Consider the following 22703-nt stretch of genomic DNA (forward strand, 5'->3'; position numbering starts at 1 on the left):
GGAACTGTCACTTCAGCATCAAAGCAAGCAGAGCAAAACCTTGTGATGTACATGTCATTGTTCTTTGGGTTTTATGTATGCTGTTCTTTGTAACGTGAATAAGGACACCAAAACTGTATAAAAGAAATAACTTTGAGAGTAAACTAATTATCTATGAGAAAATTAGGCCAGGTAGAAGCAAAGGTGAATAGGTTATCTGTGTCTCTAAAAGGAAATCTCTCAAAATTCCTCACTACAAACAGGCTGGAGGATGTGTCTGCTATATATGAAACTGACATTTTGTTTATCAAGAAATAAATTGGCTGAAAAAGGATAGAAGGTGTAGTTCAAGCATCTTATGTGTTGTGATTTTGTTCAGCACAGAAATATGTGTCAAGTGGCTAAAGTGTTTATTTTGACTGAGAATTTTGGAACTAAACGTTTGTTTCCAAACTCGCCTATCTTCATTTTTCCTTAAAAATCACAGTATTTTGACATATTCCAATTTATCCCAATTCATGGTGATATACTGAAGAAAGTTCTGATTTTTTTACTCAGCCAATTTTTTATCCAGTTCAACTGCAGTGGTTTCTTAAACGTATATTGATAGAAGCTTGTTAAAATTCAAGCCATTTTTTAATTATATCAAGCTATGTTTTCATTATTACATGTAAAAACCCCAGGCCTCTAAAATGATTTGAAATTAAGTCTTAGTGCTGTGGTGAACAGGCTAGGAGCCTGACAAGTCCCATAAAAAGCAATCAATTAAAAAAAACATTATTGAGAATGTTGATATAACTGATTTATTTATTGATAAACATGAGGAATTAACACATACATCTCTGTCTTGGGTGTGCCAATACTGACATGGGCAATGATCAGGGAACTCCTTGTTTTTTGTTTGTTTTTTTTTTTTATGGAAACCAATTGGTCAAGGTGAGAGGGGGTTTACTGTTCTTGGTTTTGGTTTTCTTTCTGTTCATTAAATCATAAGATCAATTTATACTTCATCAACTTCTAATAAAAATCTTCCTTTGACTTAGAGGACAGAAGGAGTGCTGGTCTTTCTGGACAAATGAGCTTCTTCTCACGTTTCCTTCTGCACTTGGAATAAGTCATCCACAGAGAAATAAGTAGGTGTTGAGACATGGAGATTAACAGCTGAAAGGTGGTAAGGAACAGCTTCTTATACCATTTCTGAGTTGCAGCTGACCATAAGAACATCAACAGTCTTTAGGAATAGGTGGAGTTGACTTCTTTGTACTACAAAAGGCAGGAAAGCTCACACAGTTAATTATAGCTGAGCAATCATATACAAAGCTGATCTTTATTGCCTCTAAGCTGCTTGCTACTTGCTCAAGTCATTTGTAATTTTCAGTGCTGTGGCATCCTTTGACTTCTGCAAAACCATTAGTCTATTGGTAATAAGAATTATGACCAATGGGAGACATTGAAACTTCCCTAGTTAATAGTCAAATTTGCTTTCTACACCTCCAGTGGTGGGTAAACAGCCTATTAGACCTCCTATGGGATTTTTTTCCAAATTAAAAATCTCGTCGTACAAAAATGGTAACAGTCACGTCAAATGACCTCAATTTCAGCGCAGGTTTCTGTTCATTGACAGTATTTTGTCATGTCCTTCAAAGGAATGTACGAGACAGTTTATATCAAATTACTGTCTAATGGATTTCACTTTATGGCTTCCTCAGTTAGAAGCTGCCTTATATACTGAGGCATGAGGTTTTAATAGATTTTTTTTTTTTCTTTTTTAATGTCTGGATCCTATCTAACTTACCAAGGGCTCATTATCCATATTTCAGCATTTCAGAGAGGAGGACTTACTTCTGTATTTATTTTGCTGTCAATTTAGTTAAATAATGGCATAACTTGTCTGGATTTTTAATAGGCATTTTCCAACATATCAATGGGAGTTAATCAGTCAAATACAGTAAATAAAAAGAGAAGTGTAAAAATTTCAAAAAGGTTAGCAAGAGACTCATAAATTTGAAAACCAAAACAAACCTTAAATTATGCAGTTTACAATTATACCTCTTCAGCAGTGGCTGTTGGATAAATTACAGCGCTGTATGACACTGAATGTGCACTTCAGGATTTTCTTAATTAAAGAAAATAGAAGGGGAGAAAATCTTACAACGTTTTTGGAAGAGGAGATATGTTATATTATAATATCTTTCAGATGCAGTTAACTAGCTATAAAATGACCCTTCACTTCTCTTTTTTATTTTTCTTGGATTACTTTTTACAGTCCTCCTAATTATTTCTGACAGCTTTTTTTCTTCTGTCTCTGCACTTCGTTCTCGCTGTCATTTCAATCTTTGTTTCAGTTCTCTCTCTTGTTTGGGTTCATTTTTCTCTCTTGCTTTGTGTGTGGGTGATACTTTCATATTCTCTGTTTTCACAATTGACTTCCCTTCCCCTCAGAATTTTATTGCCTCATACTTTATTCTGAGGTCAGGGAAGGGAAAGGAATATATGCCAGCTGCAGACTCAGGAAATATACTCAGCTCTGTGTTTGAACCTATACTTTTTTTATTATTATTTCAGGGTTTTGATCTGATGGACTCATGCCAGTTGCTGCATGAAAGACACATTTCTTCAGCAGATACTCCTATACACAGGGATTGCTCCATACTTATATCAAGAAATTCAGTGAAAGATTATATTCTATGTGCTTATAGAGTAGTAGGAAGTATTTGTCACCAACGAGAATTTAGGATTAAAAAATTCCTCTTCATAACTCAACTGAATATCAGCCTTCCATCATTATATTTTTGTGAAAGTCAGTCTGTTAACAATTTCTTTATATTTACTCCATTGCTCTATAATTGATGTATTGTCATTATATAATCCAAATGTTATAAGGGATTAATCCTAAGGATACATTTTGTAGGTATGAATTCCCTCGTCCCTTCAACAACCTACTATATCTTCCACTAACAAACTGCTACTCAAGTACTTCTTCCAAACATAAGTTGAAGGGCATTCTTTCCTGGTTTGATATGCCAGTCCAGCATGCAGCTTTACACAATGTTTGTTGAGATTGCCAAACTGAAATTTCTGAGAACAAGATTTGTGCTACTGCAGTGCAGGAGCATTCTCCCAGTTGGTGTCCTACTCCCAGTATCAGCTAGGAGTTTGTTATTCATCTTTGCTTTGTGTAAATATTGTTGTCATGTAAAAAAAGATAGGTTTTCTAAGGGTGACTAGTCCACTTCTATAGCATATAATGGTAGAAAAGGATAGTCATAATTGCTTATGCAGTATGTTTGACAGAATTTGAATGTTGAGGTTTAGAAGTCCAGTGTCTGCCATTCGCATTAATTTGATTTTCAAATGGTACTGGCAATATTCTATACCAAAGACAGAAATAGTTTCCAAAGGCAAATCCAGCTGCAAGGAGTTAAGACAAAATGTTAGAAAGAAAATTGATGAGGGAGGAAGGAAGCAAGAGGCCATACATAAAGGAGATTATAAGGAGAATCATACAAAGTGTATGTTGATGTCCTTATTCGGTCCTGTATTTTATCACTAGTATGTCTGAAGGGTTTAAAGCTAGACTTGCAGATGGTAATGACATTGGGAGCACAGCAAATCATAATGTATGCTGCATCTAGATTCAGTGCAGGCAGAGACAGAGGCAAAATATTTAAAAACAAGGAAAATTAAACCACATTAAAAATCCCAACTAGTGTACATGACAATCTCTTATAGCATTAAATTTTGCAGTTAACTAGCATATTTGGCAATCTGATAGTTTTTTATTCCTGAACTGTCACTACCAGAGCAGCAAGATTGCCCTCCCAGTCATGTCATAGTTGTTATAAAAAGTCCAAACCAGGCTGCATCAGAGTGTCTGGGGTTTATTCTGTACCTTGCTCATCTAGTTGATTCTGACAGTATAGACCTGATGTTGTGATATACCTCTTGCACTGGGTTGTGTATACACCAGCTTTAACCAGTTTTCATAGAATGGTTTGGGTTGGAAGGGACCTTAAAGATCATCTAGTTCCAACCCCCCTGCCATGGGCAGGGACACCTTCCACAAGACCCCATTGCTCAAAGCCCCATCCAGCTGGGCCTTGAACACTTCCAGGCATGGGGCACCCACAACTTCTCTGGGCAACCTGTTCCAGTGCCTCACCACCCTCACAGTTAAGATCTTCTTCCTCACATCTAACATAAATGTACCCTCTTTCAGTTTAAAGCCATTACTCCTTGTCCTATCACTACGTGCCCTTGTAAAAAGTCCCTCTCTGGCTTTCTTGTAGGCCCCCTTTCCGCTATAAGGTCTCCCTGGAGCCTTCTCCAGGCTGAACAACCCCAACTCTCTCAGCCTGTCCTTGTAGGAGAGATTCTCCAGCCCTCTGATCATCTTCATGGCCCTCCTCTGGACTTGCTCCAACAGGTCCATGTCCTTCTTATGTTGGGGGCCCTAGAGCTGAACACAGTACTCCAGGTGGGGTCTACTTGACAGTGGAGTAGAGGGGCACAATCACCTCCCTCAGCCTGCTGGTTATGCTTCTTTTGATGTAGCCCAGGATATAGTTGGCTTTCTGGGCTGCAAGCGTACATTGCTGGGTCATGTTGAGCTTCTCATCAACCAACACACCCAAGTCCTTCTCCTCGGGGCTGCTCTCAATACATTTGTTGCCCAGGCTGTATTTGTGCTTGGGATTGCCCCGACCCATGTGCAGGGCCTTGTTGAACTTCATGAGGTTCGCACGGGCCCACCTGTCAAGCCTGTCGAGGTCCCTCTGGATGGCATCCCTTCCCTCCAACATGTTGACCACACCACACAGCTTGGTGTCATCAGCAAACTTGAAGAGGGAGCGCTCAATCCCACTGTCCATGTTTCCAACAAAGAAGTTAAACAGCGCCGGTCCCAATACTGACCCCTGAGGAACACCACTTGTCCCTGCTCTCCACTTGGATGTTGAGCCATTGACCGCAACTCTTTGAGTGCGACCATCCAGTCAATTCCTTATCCGCTGAGTGGTCCACCCATCAAATCTATGTCTCTCCAACTTAGAGACAAGGATGTCTTGCAGGACAGTGTCAAATGCTTTGCACAGTTCCAGGTAGATGACTTCAGTTGCTCTTCCCTTATCCACCAACGCTGTAACCCCATTGTAAAATTTTGTGTTTGAGTTTGTCCAGGAGCTCCTTGTTCATCCATGCAGGCCTCCTGGCGTTTTTGCCTGACTTCCTCTTTGTTGGGATGCATCACTCCTGAGCTTGGAGGAGGTGATTCTTGAGTATTAAGCAGCTTTCCTGGGCCCCTCTTCCCTCCAGGCCTTTATCCCATGGTACTCTACCAAGCGTATCCCCAAAGAGGCCAAAGTCTGCTCTCCTGAAGTCCGGGGTAGCAAGCTTGCTGTGCGCCCTCCTCGCTGCCCTAAGGATCTTGAGCTCCACCATTTCATGGTCACTGCAGCTGCCCTTGAGCTTCACATTCCCGACCAGCCTCTCCTTCTTGGTGAGAACAAGGTCTGGAACGCATCTGGAAACAATTCAGTTTTCCTTGTACATGCACTTAGTCTTCAGGTTTTATTTAGTAGTGTGACAGAATAAGGCTACAGGTATGTTTCCTCTGTTTTAATTGACTCTTCTTTTGTACAGGAATAGAAAATAAGCCATGGTGTTCAGTGCTAGCAAAGGAGATGTGGATGTTAATCTGATATTCCAAGACTCTGTGGCCACTGTTCAGGGAAAAGCTGTGACTAATGACTACTTCCTTGTGATCTTTAGGTAATGAATGTTTAGAAACCATATTCTTGCTTCTCCAGAAAAGGAAGTTGTGCCCAATTTTTTAAAATATTTGGGTGGCCTGTGAGATCTTCAAGAGCATCTTTTCTAAATTCTTCTGGAGTTTTTGAAAATCAGACTGGCAGCCTTCCAGCAACTTTAGGTGCTTAATTTGTCCTAAAAATTTGGGCTTTTACCCCTAACTTTTTCACCCAGCTGTGTTCCATCTGAAGGCAGGAGTTTTCAGCGCGCTTACACCTCCATTAAACCTTCCAGATTCTGGTACCTGCATCCTATCATGCCTGGCAGCTGCTCCAAGAGCAAATTCTGTATTATTCCATTACTTTCAGAAGGGTCAGCAGGGCTGCCCTTGCTTTACACTGAGGTGAGTTTGACCCTAAAATATTCTTGAGAGAGAGCACGTTTTCTTTTCAGATAGTGTTACAAATTAAACCAGCAACTGTTTTTCAAAAGTGCCTGTAGTGGTGTAATAGGAACCTCCCCCTTGCTACGAACAGCTCTGCTGTTCCTTGCAGGGCAGCAGGCTATTATGCCTTTCAGCATTAGCACCTTTGCATACTCTCACACTCTTCAGGGTTGCTGCAATGACTTTATTTGCACCTGCTTCATTAATCATCTGGGCAATCATCTTGTGGCATTCAGCCGTATTCCAGACACTAATACTTCTGGAATCTGAAGACCACAGGCATGTGGCCAAGTTACCTTCAGTTCATCTTGGAGGTGAATGGTTTCATTTCTGTTGCCATTTGTTAAATAAAGGAGAATTGTTTCTTTGGATTGATTCATTTCTGAAAGGATCATGCAAATGGAAATCTCAAACTATCAATATTGTCATTCCATATTCTGTTTCACTAATCTCCTCTACTTTACCACGGTACATTATTTAATCTCCTACTGTTTCACATGAACATCTGTAACAAGATTGCAATGAAAAACAGTGTGCCATGTGGTTAAAATAATGAATATCAAGTGATCTGAGTGCTCTGAAACAAATCATGTGACAAAGGAGATGAGCTTAAGTGGTGAACAAGTATATTCATTCTTGTGAGAATACAAGAGATCTGAACCAAATTTCATGCAAATTTTGTGGAACTATAAGAGAATTTAAATTAAGTTCCAAAGGTTATCATTGCTCCTTATCACTGAAATGTACTCTCTAATCCTAAAAATCTCCACATTCTCGAAACCAAAGATATGATTTCCAGTGCTGTATTCAAGCTTCTGTTGCTATCTCAATACTTTATCAGTAAACTGAATACTATTATCAAAGATCTATAATTGAATATGTATTTTATATCTTCTTGTAAGTAATACGAGATCCAACATATATTTGATGGCATTAAAATCAAACAATGGCTTATACTAAAAAATGTCCAAGTCCTTAAATCCTGTACAGCTTAGCTTAGGAAAAGATAGCTGGAAACATTCCTTCTGAACACAGTTGTGGTAAGACAGTTGCAGAGAGAAAATTTTGCTAATTTCTACATTCTCTGTAAGCCAGATCACATCAGGCTTTATACATAGTGGTCAGCACCCTGTATTTTACATTGAAAGTGAAATGATCACCAGTACAGATGTTTGTGTACCTGGCCTTTGTGTACTTACCACAAAGGTGGACAGCAAAATTCAAGTAGACCATTCAAGCAACCTCACAAGATAGTCCCAGTAGAACAACCAGAGACACACGTGTTAATTGCAGAATATTCTATTCCTTTATACAAATGCTTTTTTTTTTCCCAATTTAACCTTAAATATACAGGTGTTCATCCTGAACTTGTTTGTTTAGCCTTTTGTGGTGAAGAGATCTACCTTCAAATGTGGAACTTGGCTGCAAAGATCAATGACCAGTTTTTGACTGTTGCTACAAACAAGCGAAAAAACACAAATGGAATTTGAGACATTGTGGCTATGCAGAATTGTCCCAGTCAAGTTGAAAATACCCAGGTATTTTCTTTCTTTCTTTCAGATTAGGGCAGGTAGCAGACAAGACAACATGACAGGCACAGTGTTGCATTTGAAAACATGACTGAAACCTTAAAAGGTGGTCCTGCCAAAAAGAACAGACAAAATATACTAATTTCTGTAATTTGTGCCTGAATTGCCTTGCCTGTTTCTGAAGTAGTTTACACATTGGAAAGGGCTGGATTCAGAATTAACATAAATGAACACAATGCTGAGCACTGCTGGAATCTTCCAGTTAAAAACAAGTTGAACGTAAAGAGCCAAAGGACTCATCCTTGCAATGCCTTGATGTGGAGAATTTTTTAGAATGTGTCTCAGCCAAATTATAGCAAAAAAATGAAGAAAAGTAGTTTTTTGTAATGATGAAAGATCAGAACTCCAAAAGTGAACTCCTGATTCCCACTGGTTTCAGTGAGGCCAGGATTTCAGCCCGATGTTGCAACTGGATACATACGTATCTTGTGTGGGGGAATTGGAGATCACTGTCATGGGAGTGTTCAGAAGATTCATAAACCAAGCCACTTCAAACTTTAAAACATAACAGGGACAACTCTGTAGGCAGAATCATAGACTGGTGAGTGTTTGGGGGTTTTTTTTTATCTTGGAAATATGTGGTGTGCAGGAATCTCAGTGCTGGAGTGATTACAGTGTGGCACATAGTAAAATCAAAATGCCATGCTGTTAGAATGGAAAAGAGACTTGTAGAAAGCATTGAAATTGTCCTGGTGAGGGATACAAAACTCTTTGTCTTTACAGACAAGGGATTTGCCTCTCTTCCGGATTCTCTGACACTAATTTTTCAGGTACTAAATGCAAATTTATTCAAAAAGTAAGTTTGTGGGGGTGTACATGCTTATGGATTTTTTTTACATTTCTGTAAAACCTAATTAAACAAGGCATTTCCTTAGATAATTAATTACACAAGGCAGGCAAGGTGGGGATTTTTTGTATTTTTGCTAGATGCTGTTAACTTATGACCTTTTAAAAAAGAAGTATGTGAAGAAACAGTCAGGTCATTACATCGTTCCTTGCCAAAGTAAAGAGTACAGGATTCTTGAGGGAGGGCTACTGCTTGGCCTCTCTGAGAATAGGTAGGAGTTTGTCTCTGGCGCTGACTGCATCATCCACAAAGTTTTATATATAGAACAAATCATATGTTCATGCACCATACAACTAACTGCTAAATACTTTTAAATGGAATGATTGTTCAGTCAACCGTCTTAACTTTTTTTATGTTCTTGAATCACAATAGTCATTAGCATAAAGGGCATTCTCCTGAAATCCACCAGATACTCATGGAAGTGTCTCTAAATAAAGTTAAAATCTGAAAATAAGCAATTCTTTATACTATATTATGTACCTGAGTGGAAACTTTAAATCTGGTCGAGGTCAGCTGTACTTCTTAGTTTCAAAGCTGCTGTGGGACCTAAACCGTGAGCTAAGGTTCCCTTTTCCAGAAATGGAGGAAGACAAAAGAAATCACTTTCTGGGGATAAAACCCTCTAACAGTAATAAAGACCTCACTGGAGCAGAAAGATGCAACTCGTTCTTCCCTGTGCCTGTTGGACTGAGTTGGTTTTCTCTAGCATTTGTGAGGTCTGTGAGAAATGTTTGGATAAGATCTTTTGGTGCTGTTCCCAGAACATGGTTCATGTGATAGCAAAGAATCCTGATGTTTTGCCAGGGACCTTTTTGTCATTGGGAATTTAGAGACTGGGTTTGTAAAGGGTTGGCTGAGCTGGAATACAAAGAAAACTCCTGAGCAACCTATTCTGGCAGGTCATCTTCTGTCAAAGGCCGCCAGGGACCTGTGCCAGGAGACTTCACCCAAAAGGAGAATGAGCAAGGGAGCGACAGGTGACAGCTTTAACTTCTGTAGCACTGCAGGCCTGCGGCTGAAACATTGGTTGTCCAGGCCATGGATTTGCACTGAAATATGAATTATTGGAATAAATAAATGAGGTCACTGTAACCTTCCTTAAAGCCAGAGCATCCTTGTCTTGAAGCAGGGAGATCAAAAAGATGAAGACCAGACTGATGATGTACAATTATTATATTCCTTCAACTGCCAGCGTTAGTGATCCTAGCTGCCTGAGAAGTGGGAAGAAAGAACTGGGACTATGCTCACTTAAATACTATTTAAGTAGCATTACCATCTCTCTAGACATCAGTCTAAACCACTGGTTTCCAATCTTTTTTCCATCTGTAACCCGTAAGTTTTGTCCACTGGCAAGGCAGTCCTGGGTGAATGGAAGGTAAGCGTACTGACAGTTTTCCTCACTACTTTCCATTCACCTCTTAAAGTCTGGAGTTGCAGACAGCCTATTTTGACTTCTGATGCAAGGAATTTATCTTGAATCTACCATTGCTGTTCACAGTAGTTATTTAAGGTGCAGTCTATTACCACCTGCTCACAATATACAAAATATGAGAAGGAAGCAGATTTTCCAGAAGCCTTTAAAATTGTAGTGATCACCTATTAGGTAAATTGTGCATCCTTCCTTCTGAGGAATTTTGCTTCAGTGAATGTAATCAAAAGGTTGTATCAGGTGACAAATATCAATATTTAATATTTTTTCAGAACTTTGGACCCCATGGGAAAGGTGCAAGGAAATTAAGACAGGAAAGGAGACTGGAGAAGAAAGTAAAACAAGAAATGGAAAAAAAGGAACTTACTAGTGAAAAACATAATGCCATTGATCAGTACTTGCTTAGTGGAGATGAAAAGGTGAGAAACAACATCCTAATGTATCATGTTTATACAGTTTCTCTCAAATCTCAAAATATTGTTCAGCTTACTGATGGGTATGTTATGTAACAACTGTTAGAATGCTGAGAAGCTATTTTGTTCTACTTTGTATTCCTTTTTTTATGTCACTTATTTCTATCTTGTTTTCACTCCATAGTTACCATTATGATCTGGTATCAGGAAGGTCTCGAGTAGGTAAGTGTTCTGGGGTCATAACTAAGTCCACCTTTTGATTGCTTAATTTAAACTGATGATTAATTTTCTATTCAGAAATTCTATAATTTTTCTTCCTAAAGATCAAATTTTAAATTGTAATAAGAATTTTACAGTTTCATTGTGTTGTAACCAGAATTCCTTTTTTCACAAGTTTGCAAAGTTTATTAATAATCTTTGCTATTTACTGTCATCTGCATATATAAATTATCACTGGTAGGCTGTGTTTGGCTTTACTATGAACAGTTTCCCATCTGACTTACTGTAGATAGTCTCAGCCCTGTGTTCATTTGACATGATTTACCTTGATTTTCTCAGTCATCACTGCATTGGGTCAACAGACAGATCAGCTGGAGAAGTTATTGCAAGTGCATATGTGTACATATACAATAATTTATATGTGCATATGAAAGGACTTATGCCTAGAGGTCCATTTGGTTCTAAGGTTCATTGACCAACACCAATGCCACTTAACTACTTATATAAATAAATATGCTAAGATTGAGAAAAGGGTACATATTTTAAATTAGATATAAATGAGATAAAAAAGAAAAGTTCTTGAGCTTCTGAGTGACTTGCCAGATGATCTCCTCCTCCCTAGGTCACAGTGTGCTCATAACATGCACACCATCTCTCTGAGTGCAGTTTGCAAGCCCTGTGCCATCTCCGTCTTCTTGAAACCAGCACATCCGTCCTCTTTCTATACACTACTGCCTTGACCTACATGGGCCACTATCTGGTACTTCCCAGCTACACTGAAGAAGAGAAAATTGACTGTATCATACTATGGAACTTAGAAACCAGAGCAGTAGGTATTATTTTTTGTAAGCTTAAAGTCACTTTTAGTGTTGAAAAGTGACTGCTAGATGTGGTATTTATAAAAATAACCAAGACTTTGGATGGTGAATATCTGCATGAAACTACTCAGAAATGATCAGCACAGTAAGGATTACTTACTGAATATATTCTCTAGTTGCTAAAAATTCATGTACTCATTTTGCCAGTCCCTTCCACCAAAAATTAACACTCATCAAAGAAAATACTGTGAAATATTATCCCACTGTTTCTTGAATAGGTAGAAACCAAAGCATAGTATCCAGGTTTGCTGCTTAAAATACCTGAACATCCATCAGATTTCTGTGAGTGTGGAGAATATCATTATTTTGTTATTAATTAACTACACATGCAGCAAGTAGAAAGCAGAGCTGGAAATCCATTTAGGAGGTCATTCATTTCAACAGTACTGAAACTTATTATTATTGGGCCTATCTTTCTACTGTAATAGAATAGGCCCTTCATATATACAAACATCCCTATTTTCACTCCAGCAAATAGGTGGTACTTCTGTGCAACAGCTAGAATCTTGTCCCTGGGTAGTTGTGTTCTGCAGCCATCACCTGAATTGCCAGGTATCATTAGAAGCTTCCTCTCCCTGATCCTAGTCTTGATGCCCCTGGGAAATTGCACCATTCCTCACATCCTATGCCTTTTAATGTTCCTCAATTGTGGATCTGGATTTTGCTGGGAAGAGAAGGGTCAGCCCTCCCCATGGACTTTGTGCCGCTGTGGCAGCATAACCTTTGACACCATTCAGCTCACTTTTGCCAGGGGAATGCAAGGAACATGCAACAAGTGTCCACCCAGCTGGCCGCTGGCGGTGCTCAAAATGTGCTCTTAGGTAGGGTGGATCTGGTGGCTCTGCTCCCCTCCTGTCCTGCTGGCTGAGAGAAAATAACTACATTCTTCAAATTATTTTCAGAGAGAACTTTCAGGGGAAAAGGTTGGAAGAAGGAGAAATAATCAGATTAAATTCTCCTGGAGCTTTGTCTGGGCCTCCAAGGATATGTCAGTGCCTTCCCACACCTCAAGAACTGCTGATCCAATCCATTTCCCCTGCCCAAGGGCAGGATCAGTTATAATTAAACCAATGCTGACATGACTGTCTAGCCTGTCTTGTAGCATCTTCATCACTGGAGATCTTTACTTTCCAAAGTAATATATTCCAGTGCTTCACTGTCATTATGGTTGGGCAGTTCTTTTTTGTTTTGTTTTCTCCCTAGTGTCTTATTTAAACGTTCAGTACTCCATCTGAAGGACATTAATTATCGTCCTTTTCACTTAGACAGATTGTCCCTTTCAGAAGCAAACTTTCACATTACTGAGGACTACTGACTTCAGTCCTCTTGTTTCTAGCCTTTGTTCTATTTTTCATTAGAAGTCATTGTCTTCTACACCTCTTCTCTATCTTGTCACTTATTTGAACTCCCTCCACCCTTAAGTGTGGTTTCCAAAACTGAAGAGCATATAATTACTTAACATGTCTTAAAACAGCATTCCTATTTATTAATCAGATTTGGGTTTTTTGCAATGGTGCAAAATTAGTGACATGTTGATCGTACTCTCTTCAAACACTGGTGGTGTTTTATTGTCAATGATTATTGTACTATATTAAATAATCATTAAAGTGCTATTCCTTAAGACTAATATCAAATTAATAGTAGAGGTGTTTATCTGACAGGTACTTAAAATCACTATTTTTCTAAATTTTAGGTTAAAAATTATTGAAAAATGAGCCAGATGTGTACTGCTTGACAATTAAAGATGATGCCAGTAGAATTGGGTTTGGAGTCATGATGGAAAATGGGTAAACTCCTGAATATGTTCCTCTCTTGTTATTACATGAATGGTACACTCCACAACCATCAAGTTCCTGTACTGAATCACTTGCTCAGAAAGGAAAAATGAGGAAGCAGGCTAATGCTGATAAAGTAACTTCATGAAATGCAAAGAATAAGCTAATAGATTCTGTGTTTCTGCTGATAAGTCAAGGATTTATTATGTTTGTAAAAATTACTTTGAGTTATCTTTTCAAACAAAATGACTCTTACATCATTTTCTTCCACTCACTTGCATCCTTTCACTAAGTATGATAAAACTATGATTGGTCATCTTGCGAGGTTTTTGCTACCTTAAGAAATGAGACAAATGACAGATAACCAATGGTTTAGAGTGACAAATGAATTCGTTTCTGCTTACATGTTCTGATCTTCTAAACTGGAAATGAGCATGAACATTGGGCAGTCATTACTAAAGAGTTGCATGTTTTGTTTGAAATTAGGCTTTGTTGTGTGTCATCTTTATTAAGCAGTGCTCTCTTTGTATGGGACTCAGGTTTTAAGTATGGCTATTTGTGAATGGCCCCCTCTTTTCCCAGCTGAAGTAGATGATAATTGCACTCTGGTGTAAAAATCTAATCACAGCAACACAAACAACACAGGGAGACTCTGGGCTTAAGAAGGTACAATTTAGAAGCCCAAGCATCAAACAAAATAAAGGGATCTTGGGAAAATTTAGTGAGAAAGGCAGCCAGCCATTCCCAACTACCCAGTGAGATTCCAGCAGAAGGTGACAGGATTCCAGTGTCTATATTCATATTAAGACTTAGAAGAAACTTAGTGTTTTTAAGGCTTGCACAGTAATAATGAGAGACAACTGAGAGAAGCTATGCATGCCATTTTAGAGCTATTGGAAGTCCAGTCAGCCTCTACAGTTGTGCTGTTTCATGATCTTTCCAAGTATAACAGCATGCATGGTGATCTCTAATGGGTTTTATGTAAGGTTTAAAGAGAGATCTGCTTGAAATGATACACTGAAATAAAACTATGCCAAAGCTATTATACAGTCTATTTTAATGGACTTTTTTATATGAGCACCATCTTCAACTGAAACTCCTAACACTCCATTAAATATTGTATCTTCCTACGTGGTTCAAAAGCATGGCATAAATAGCAATACCACAGTTATTGCTTCAGTTACTTCCCATGGAGTGTTAAGAACCCTGACCCAGCAGAAGGCTAGCCATGTTTTAGAGCCTTAAGTTAGAAGACTTCAGCTAAGATACCCTAGTTAGATGCTTTCTGTTGATGCACTTAAGCCTTCAGTAGAAACTTGGGTGTTTTGCTGAAAACATAAGCAGTATCTTAGAGGAATGAGGTTAGTGCCATCAAATTAGTCAGTATTTGCATGACTGGCTTTAGTTCAGGAGTTTATACTGAGAGGCTCTCCTCACTTTTGCTATGTGAGGCAAAAATATACAGTTTCAAGATCATTATGTGTTCATGGCTTTTTTTATTATTTGAATAGAGCTAGCTTTTGGACAGAGACAGAACCTCCTTTGTGCAGACTCCATATTTTGCCAAGGCCATGATTTAAAATTGCACCTCGGTCTTATCAGTTATTCAGGCTGTTGAATAGGAGATGAAGCATCTGCTGAAGAGCATGTTTGCACAACACCTTTGGAGAAATGGGCAGAGAGGAAAGGCACAAGCTGTTAGAAAATAATATCAGTTTGTATCAGTGGGAAAATAAAAGCTGTTTGGAAGCAGAGTCAGCCTAAAAACTTAGCTTCAACTATAAAGAATTGAATGGAAGTGTGTCATTTTTATATTAATCAGATAATTCCATTTAGAAGCTGTGCTTACTTTAGTGAGAAGGAAAACTAGGACTATAATCTGGGCACATTTTTATGTATCTCGATATGCAGATTTACTTTGGCCATAAGGCTCAAGAATAAGCCTTATCAAATGATCTGTTTTTCTGGCAAGCATACTAACATGATCTTAATTTAATAACAACTTTTTCCTACTGTGATTTTTGAATAAACTTCTGCCTAGAGGCTGTATTCCAAAATATCAGGATTTAATTTATTTTTTTTTTAAATCCTTCATCCAGAGATAGAATAGATGCAGGAATGTTTCTGGTTACAGCCAGGACGTTCCTCCTGTGAGGGACTCGCATGATTTCAATTATTAAGAAAAGTTTTAAATTTCTTCTTAGTCCATTTAATTCTTTTAACAGCCCTTTACAGTTGGCAGTTACCGAAGCTGCAGTTCAGTTACTCTGGTATACTCCACAAAGTAAAGCCTTTGAAATCTGTGGGTGCTTTCTTCTCTGCTGTTGTACCTCATGCCAGCAAGTACAGATGACAAGTCATTAAATACGAGAGAGAGGTGTTAGCAAAATAAAATTTTATTAAATACGAGACTTATGTCTGACCTGCTTCCCCCAAACCAATTCTGTCTCCGTGGCAACAGCCACAAGCGTGTGACAAAACATTCGGGATTTCTCTAATGAAAAATTTAAATACTTAAAATGTCACTTTCCAAGGAAGCATTATATTTTATCCTCAAGCAGGTTTCAAAAGCGCATAGCATGTTTACAGGAAGACAAGCCTTGTGGCTTGTAAAGCTTCATCAGCTAACGCATTAAGTACACTCCCCACAGCAAGCAGGGCCAACTGCTGCACAGGCGTAAGAATGAATACATACTCTGTTAACTTACCTGATCTGGCAGTGCTTTGGGAATGGGGAGGTATGTCTTCTGAAGTCGAGTTTAGAATAGCTCTGGTAAAATAATCACAAATTTTATTGCAACGTTCTTTACATAAAATCATTCAGAAGTACCTTCGCAGTTTACTACTAATATTTCAGTAGTGTAAGAGGGGAAAGACTTAAAATTATTCTTACCTTCTATTGCTAAATAAAATCTAATCATAACATAGATGAATTTGCCACTCTGGTGTATATGATCATTAGATTACAGATTACTGCACTGAAAATCATAGCCAACAAAGTATGTATTTTTACTTAGAAAATGCTCAATGGTCTGTTTCTGTATGATTTCAATTATTATTCAACATTTCCAAGCTTTATGAAATTAACATGAAGAGTTCTTCACCGATGCAGAAATTCCAATGATCTGACTGATACTCAGAAATCCAAGCCATCAACCATTTTTAAGCTTCTTAAAAACTCTCCCAAAAGCCATTTAGTAGAGCAATTATCTTGCAACCCACGTCCCAGTGCTACTGGTTAACTTACACAGCTCACTTTGTTCAATTGACAATAAAATTGTTTGTTATTACACCTTTGGGGAAAAAACATATTTAGGTTTTTTCTTCTAGAATTTACTGTCTGTATGTATTTGAGTATGTTTTTGTTATGTGTTCACAGGATAGAAGTTTGGGATCCATTTGAACACCAACATACCATTATTCCAGGTTATGAAAGCGTACATCATACTGTGATTAGCAAACTCCAGCTGCTGGAGGAAAGGGCAAAAGCAGTCCTACTTGCAGGTCTGTAAAACTGATTAGTATGCTGGTAATGCTTCTACAATTCTGTTTCTCATCCTTCTCCAGTACTAGATGGCATGTTAGTATTAAACATTTACAAGGCAAAATTTCTAAGTAGCAATAACATAAGTATACAGTGGGCTGCAACTCTAGTATGGTTTTGATGCTATTGTGGGTTTATTTTTATCTGAGAAATGATGGGTGCTTTCCTCCTTTTAAATGGGATACTGAAGACTGAAATTTTGCTATCTGATGAGGTCAAAAGGAGCCTCAGAATAATTCTGTGTCTGCCCAGCAGCAGCTGACAGACTAGGGAGCATGCAGCCCCCCTTTTTGTCCCTGCACTGCGGAGCAGAATCCATGATCCCAGTCACCAATCTCTCCCTGTCTCACGCACCAGGCTATTTTAATGGCTCCGATAAAGTGTTCCTCAGACAACAATTAAAGGCATTCTTCAAGGTCTGAAAAGCACACAGTCCAGAGAGGACAGGGTCAAAAATAGTCAAAGAACAAGGAAGCGAAACTAAGGAAATAACAGTACCAGATAATCTTCATGTGAATAGCAGAAATTTGGGGAGTTTTGTTGTTGTTGTTTACCAGAGGTTCCCTTTACTCTAGACTTTTAATGTCCTTTTATATTCATTTCCACTACTCAAAATAATAATCTGTTCATTGTTGACCTCAAACAGCAAGAAAGCAGTATCTCCATACAAGCCCAAAAGGGACATATAGCTTCCATGGCACAAGTATGAATGCTGGGGCACCTGTGGGCAAATGAATTAATTGCACCACCTCTGGCCAGCTCCCTCCCCTCTCCATTAAAAAAAAAAAAAAAACAAAAAACAAACCCAAAAAACAAACCCCCAAACCAATAGTGTTCCTCCACTGCCAGCAAATGCAGCTACCGTGGTAACCTCACATTGTACCTGTCTGGGCTGCTGTCTCCCAGATGAACCTTCCTGTATTCCTCACTGGAAGGTTACAATTTCAAGTATATTGCAGTCTTTTCCCCAAAAGTATGAAACAAATTTACACACCTAAAACTTGTCAGATTTTTTAATTCATACTGCATGTAATTATATAGCATCCAGTTTGCCTCCTGCAAAAATTGCTGCCTCACTGATACCATGCAGGGGCAAAATGAAGTTTGGGGTGGTATCTATAAGCCTACCATTTCCCAGCCTGACTGGTGACCTAAATAAAACTTTCAGTATTAGGTTTTTCCAAGATGTAATTTATACTATGGCTGTCAGAAGTTAAGATAGCAGTTGCTATGGAGCTTTAATCTTTTTTTAGGCTTTAGTCAAAGGAAGCTGGAAATCTGTATGCTGGGTAGAACCCTGCTCAACAGAATTATATTTAAATTGGGACAGGATTTTATCCTAATTTCTCTACTGAAAAGTTATTCTCAAAGGTTCTAGAATTCTTTTTATTTTATTCTGTTTCTCAGCAGGAGATGAAAGTTTCCTTTTAGGCTTCTTAAATCACGCTACATTCAACCACAGAAGTACCCAAGTTTCTCCCTCCCCCTACTCCTCCAACTATAAACTGTAACTTTCTACTAGTCTTAATGTGCGCAGCTAATCACTGTAGTGAAATTCATTCACCAGTTCTACCGTTTTCAGTGGAGGTACTCCATAAATATGCAGAGCAAAACTTTGGGGAGGGTTTTATTTTCTATGTGCCCACTAAGCGCTAATCCCTACACTGGAAAACAGGCCTTTGGAACAGGAGAAGTAATTACAGTTTGAATCTGTGTGTATGCTATTTATAACTTCCTTGATGTATACTTAAGAAAAAAAGCAGCATGCAATGCGTGAAGTGCATCTCTGAAGTACAAAATTGGCCATGCTATAGTCAGTAATGTTCTGCGAGAACACAGTTGCAGCAGAACAGAGATGCAGTCCAGTCTAATACTTGCAGTTAAAACATTGCTGGCTGACTTAAAACTGAGCTTGCCCTACCAGGTTAACCAAAAGAATGCAGAAATAGGTGGAAAAAAATGCAGAATTTGTCAAAATAAGCTTTTAGAACTCTTACTCTACCCCAACCAAAAATTAGAAAGGGTTCAGATGCAGTATGAGCTTTATCTTAAGAAGAGACTTGGATTCAAAGGCAAATGACAGCTTCATTTAATGAAAAAAATGCCAGAATTTTAACTAAATAGAACTGTTTACTGGCCAGATGTAGTGGAAATCCATAATCCTCGAGCTGTTCCAAAGACTGCAGGGTAATCAGAAAATTGGCACAAAACAGAGGATTTAAAACTTTTTCAACTCTTTCATGGCATGTATTACAAAAGAGGCATGATAATAGTAAAAAGAAATATTTTTTCCTTCTAGGATATGTAAGTCTGTGGGACTTGAACAGTTGCACAGTAACATCTGGTTTTACCACTGACAGCAAAATGTCTTACCTAACTAGCACTGGACAGAAAAACAATTCTTGTGGGTTTGAGTAACACCCCTGCTCATCTTGATAGGATCAGATGCAAAACCAACCATCCAATCCACTGAAAAAAGACTTCTTTGGAGAAGTATCCACTAGCAGCCAGGAAGAACCTGAAGAAAACTAGACTGTCTGATGATTAAAGACACAAGTAGCATCTTGGATCTCTTAAAGACAGCTATTCAGAGACGTAATTGTTCACTGTGCCCAATAAAAGCTGTGCACTGCGAATAGGATTCAGAAAGCCATAATGGTCGAGGAAACTGCTTAAAGTAGTTCAAAAGAACTTTTGACAGGTGAGGCGAGTAAGATAAGAAGCGAGTATCTTCAAGAACAGATGCTTTACTCTGAATTGCAGGGGGATGCACATCTCCATTCAAGGATTTCAACCTTTCTTGAGTTAGGCTTCTATAGGAAACTCACAAAAGAGTAAGCGCTACTGCTTTCCTAACTTCATCTGACTGGTCTAGTGCAGATCTTCCCAACATATATCTCAGTTAATTTATTTGGTCTGTGGCATTCCACAGGTCAAACTATACTTGGCTTGCCTCAAGTCTCCTCTGCAGAGACCAGCCAGGGTTGCCTAGCCAGTCCTGACAGAGGGAAGATATGCTACTTCTAAGCTATAGCATAAACAAGTTGCTTTTTCTTTGCCCACAATACCTTTCTTTGCCGAGACTCACTGAGTAGACAGACTGCCTTTCAGGACTCATACATCTGTCATTTGAGTTTAAAGCAGGCTTCAGCAAGCAATAGCTACCAATATAGTATTAGCTTTGAAATATACCACAGAAGAACTTCAGACATACTACCTTGCGTGATAAAGTATCTTCATGATTTGCAGGGGCTTTTATCATTGCTCTGTTAGATTCAGGTATGTATGAAAAAAAAAAAAGGTCTAGATTAGATTGCAGCATTTAAAGCAAGCTGGGCTCTTATATGAAACCTGTGGTATTGTTTCAGTCTGAGGTGACAATGTCAAAGAATTGCAGAGCTACTGGAGTTGAGACCTCTTAGTAAAAGAAATATGTATGCAGACAAGAGGGAGAAAGAACTCTAAGCCCTTAACTTGCTGATGTGGCAATCACTGCAGTTTTGTCCCAATAGACTGGTTGGGTTTTAGGGGAGACCAAACAGGGTGCAGTTCAGCCCAATTGAGTTGAAAGAATAGAAACCCAGAATAAGACTTTAAGAATCAGATCTGTTGCAGTCAGAAATGGTACAAGCCACAGAAGTGCCAGACTGCTCGTTTTTAAGTATGAATTCAGACAAACTGTAGTAGTTTCCTTCAAGCTGAAGTTAGAAGCTTTTAAATTAAGAAAAAGTTTTCAAAGTTAGGAAAAGCCATCTTTACAAAGGCCCACTTCAGCTCTAAAAGAACATCCAAAATGGAAAATCCTTAGATAAATTCAAGGAAGAATGGGGCATTTCACTTACCGCCCTACCAGTTTCAGGACTTGTTGGTACCACATTACCATTTCTGGATGTGTAGATCAGTTAATGCTCGGCAGGGAAATGTAGTAAAAACTAGTTTAAGTACAGAGGTATTGTTGTGCTTTTTAGCAATCAACAGGTGTGAACATACAACAGCATGCAGAAGACTACACTTAAAAGAATTTGTACCTATCATGGCTGGTAATTAACTGTATTTGGATTCAGGCAGCTTACACAGCAGAATAAAGTAATACACAGCAACTGGAGGAAGCCTGTATTACTCTTGTGTACTATTCCAGACGTGCCAGAATTCCAGAACCCCCTAAAAAAGCAGTAACTGCTAGAGATAGCAAGATGGCCTTATAATATAGACAGCAAATATTATTAAATTGCTATTTTTGCTTTCCAAACAGCAATCTTTCTATTAGGTGTATTTTTTGTTTTGCTTTAAAGTTTGGTTTCATTAAATTATTTTTTTGTCAAGATTAATCAAACTGGTCCATGGGACAATGATCAAGAAATACTCTTGCTCTGATACCATTCCTTTTAAATAGTTCACGGGGACCTTTTGCAGCTGATGAACTTGCATTACTTCAAAACTGAAAGGCAAAAAGCAAGAACCTGGAAGTGCACCATATTTTTGTAACCTTCAAGAAAACAAAATGTAACCTACGCTGAATTAGGATGTAGCATTAATTTGCACAAAGAGGAAGCAGCTTCCTGTGTGTTATATACACGTCTATCAACTTCCAAAGTGTTTGTTGCCCAGATATTTTTTTTTTTTTTTTTTTTGCAAAAAGCTAGACTTACTTCATGACAGTCAATACATATCTTGAAGATGAACTGGTTTAACAGTGTTTACTTTTAATTTTCACTTCGCTAGTGAGGTTCATCCCTTTAAGAAAAGGAACTCAACATTAAGAAGCAACGTAGGAGTTCTCTACTTACCTTTCTGATTTCATACTAGCATCTTATGTGCGTCTTCAGCAATTACCATTGATCTTCCATGAAAACAGATGCAAAACCACAAAATGTGGGTTTGGTTAAAAAAGGTGGTGAAATGCTAAATGCCAGATAACATCAGATCTTTTCTCATGTATGTTTTAACAACAAATTAGCCAGAGTGTTTAAGAGCTAATTTTAGATGCACCCATGTATATTTAAGGCACACTGCTAATCTGCTTATTAACTGAGTTATTTCTGCATTTGAGCAATTTCATGTATTAGGCAAGCAAGTGCCGTTTCCCCAGCAATATCTTCACTGGAAACCTTGAGAATTCACGTTCCCTACTAGAAGGGCCATTACCATAAAAGAAAGCATCCCTGCATTAGACATATTTATCTGAACCACTTTCAGAATCTAAAATTTTCTTTCTGTAACACCACAGCATACACTTCCTACTTTAGCAATTATTCCAGATTAACAATTATATAAGGCTCCCAGCTTTCTCCTCTGCCTTGGAAAAAAGTATTCCTGATTTAGCCTGTAGGATTTCAAGCAATAATTTTAAAGATAAATTAGTAATGTTAATAGTTACAATTTCACTTGTACTTTGTTCTGCAACTTCAGTGTTTACTTAAGTGATGGGGTTTTTTTAATACTCGGGAGCATCACCATTTTAGGTAGACAGTAGACATCGATACAATCCCCAGCCCAAGGCTTCCAACCACTCTTCCCAAGAAGGAAATTTAAAAAACATTAAGCCGTAAAAAATAGAAAAAGGAGTAAAATGCACAGAGGATGACTTAGAACACTTGTCTCCAACAGCTGCCTGATCATTCTCCATCAGTAGCCATGATCCAGCCCCCTCAAGAAGCCTATACTTGCAACCGCAGATAAGCCACTAAGCCTGGAAAGCAAGACAGGGCCTTGGGTAAGGTTTACCTTATCTCCTACCCTGCTGATGGTCAAAGCCCTTACAGTAGCTTCCTGCAAGAGCTGTTTGCTTACTGTGGTACAGTTCTCCCCAGTGGAGCTAGTCTACTTAATAAACCTAC

The 22703-nt window shown here is 38.5% G+C and overlaps 1 protein-coding gene across 7 annotated transcripts in view; it reads left to right on the forward strand.

Annotated features, from left to right (window-relative positions):
• Window positions 1-22703, forward strand: part of RWDD4 (RWD domain containing 4) — a 50294-nt gene that overhangs the window by 23085 nt on the left and 4506 nt on the right. For 2 of the 7 annotated variants that reach the window (XR_005933150.1, XR_003923967.2), the window contains 8 exons: window positions 1023-1150; window positions 7526-7710; window positions 10310-10456; window positions 10635-10672; window positions 11292-11498; window positions 13241-13334; window positions 16702-16826; window positions 19166-21958. Coding sequence is in view for 1 of the 7 variants with exons in the window: in XM_030018315.2 (XP_029874175.1) it covers window positions 2545-2829 (285 nt within the window). In the remaining 6 variants the exon portion in view is untranslated. Of the gene's footprint in view, window positions 1-1022; window positions 1151-2544; window positions 2845-7525; window positions 7711-10309; window positions 10457-10634; window positions 10673-11291; window positions 11499-13240; window positions 13335-16701; window positions 17670-19165; window positions 21959-22703 lie in introns of those variants that run through there. The other 5 variants (XR_005933154.1, XR_005933152.1, XR_003923965.2 and 2 more) reach the window with 5 other exon arrangements.

This window comes from Aquila chrysaetos, chromosome 1, assembly GCF_900496995.4.
Source record: "Aquila chrysaetos chrysaetos chromosome 1, bAquChr1.4, whole genome shotgun sequence".
Classification (NCBI taxonomy): Eukaryota; Metazoa; Chordata; class Aves; order Accipitriformes; family Accipitridae; genus Aquila; species Aquila chrysaetos.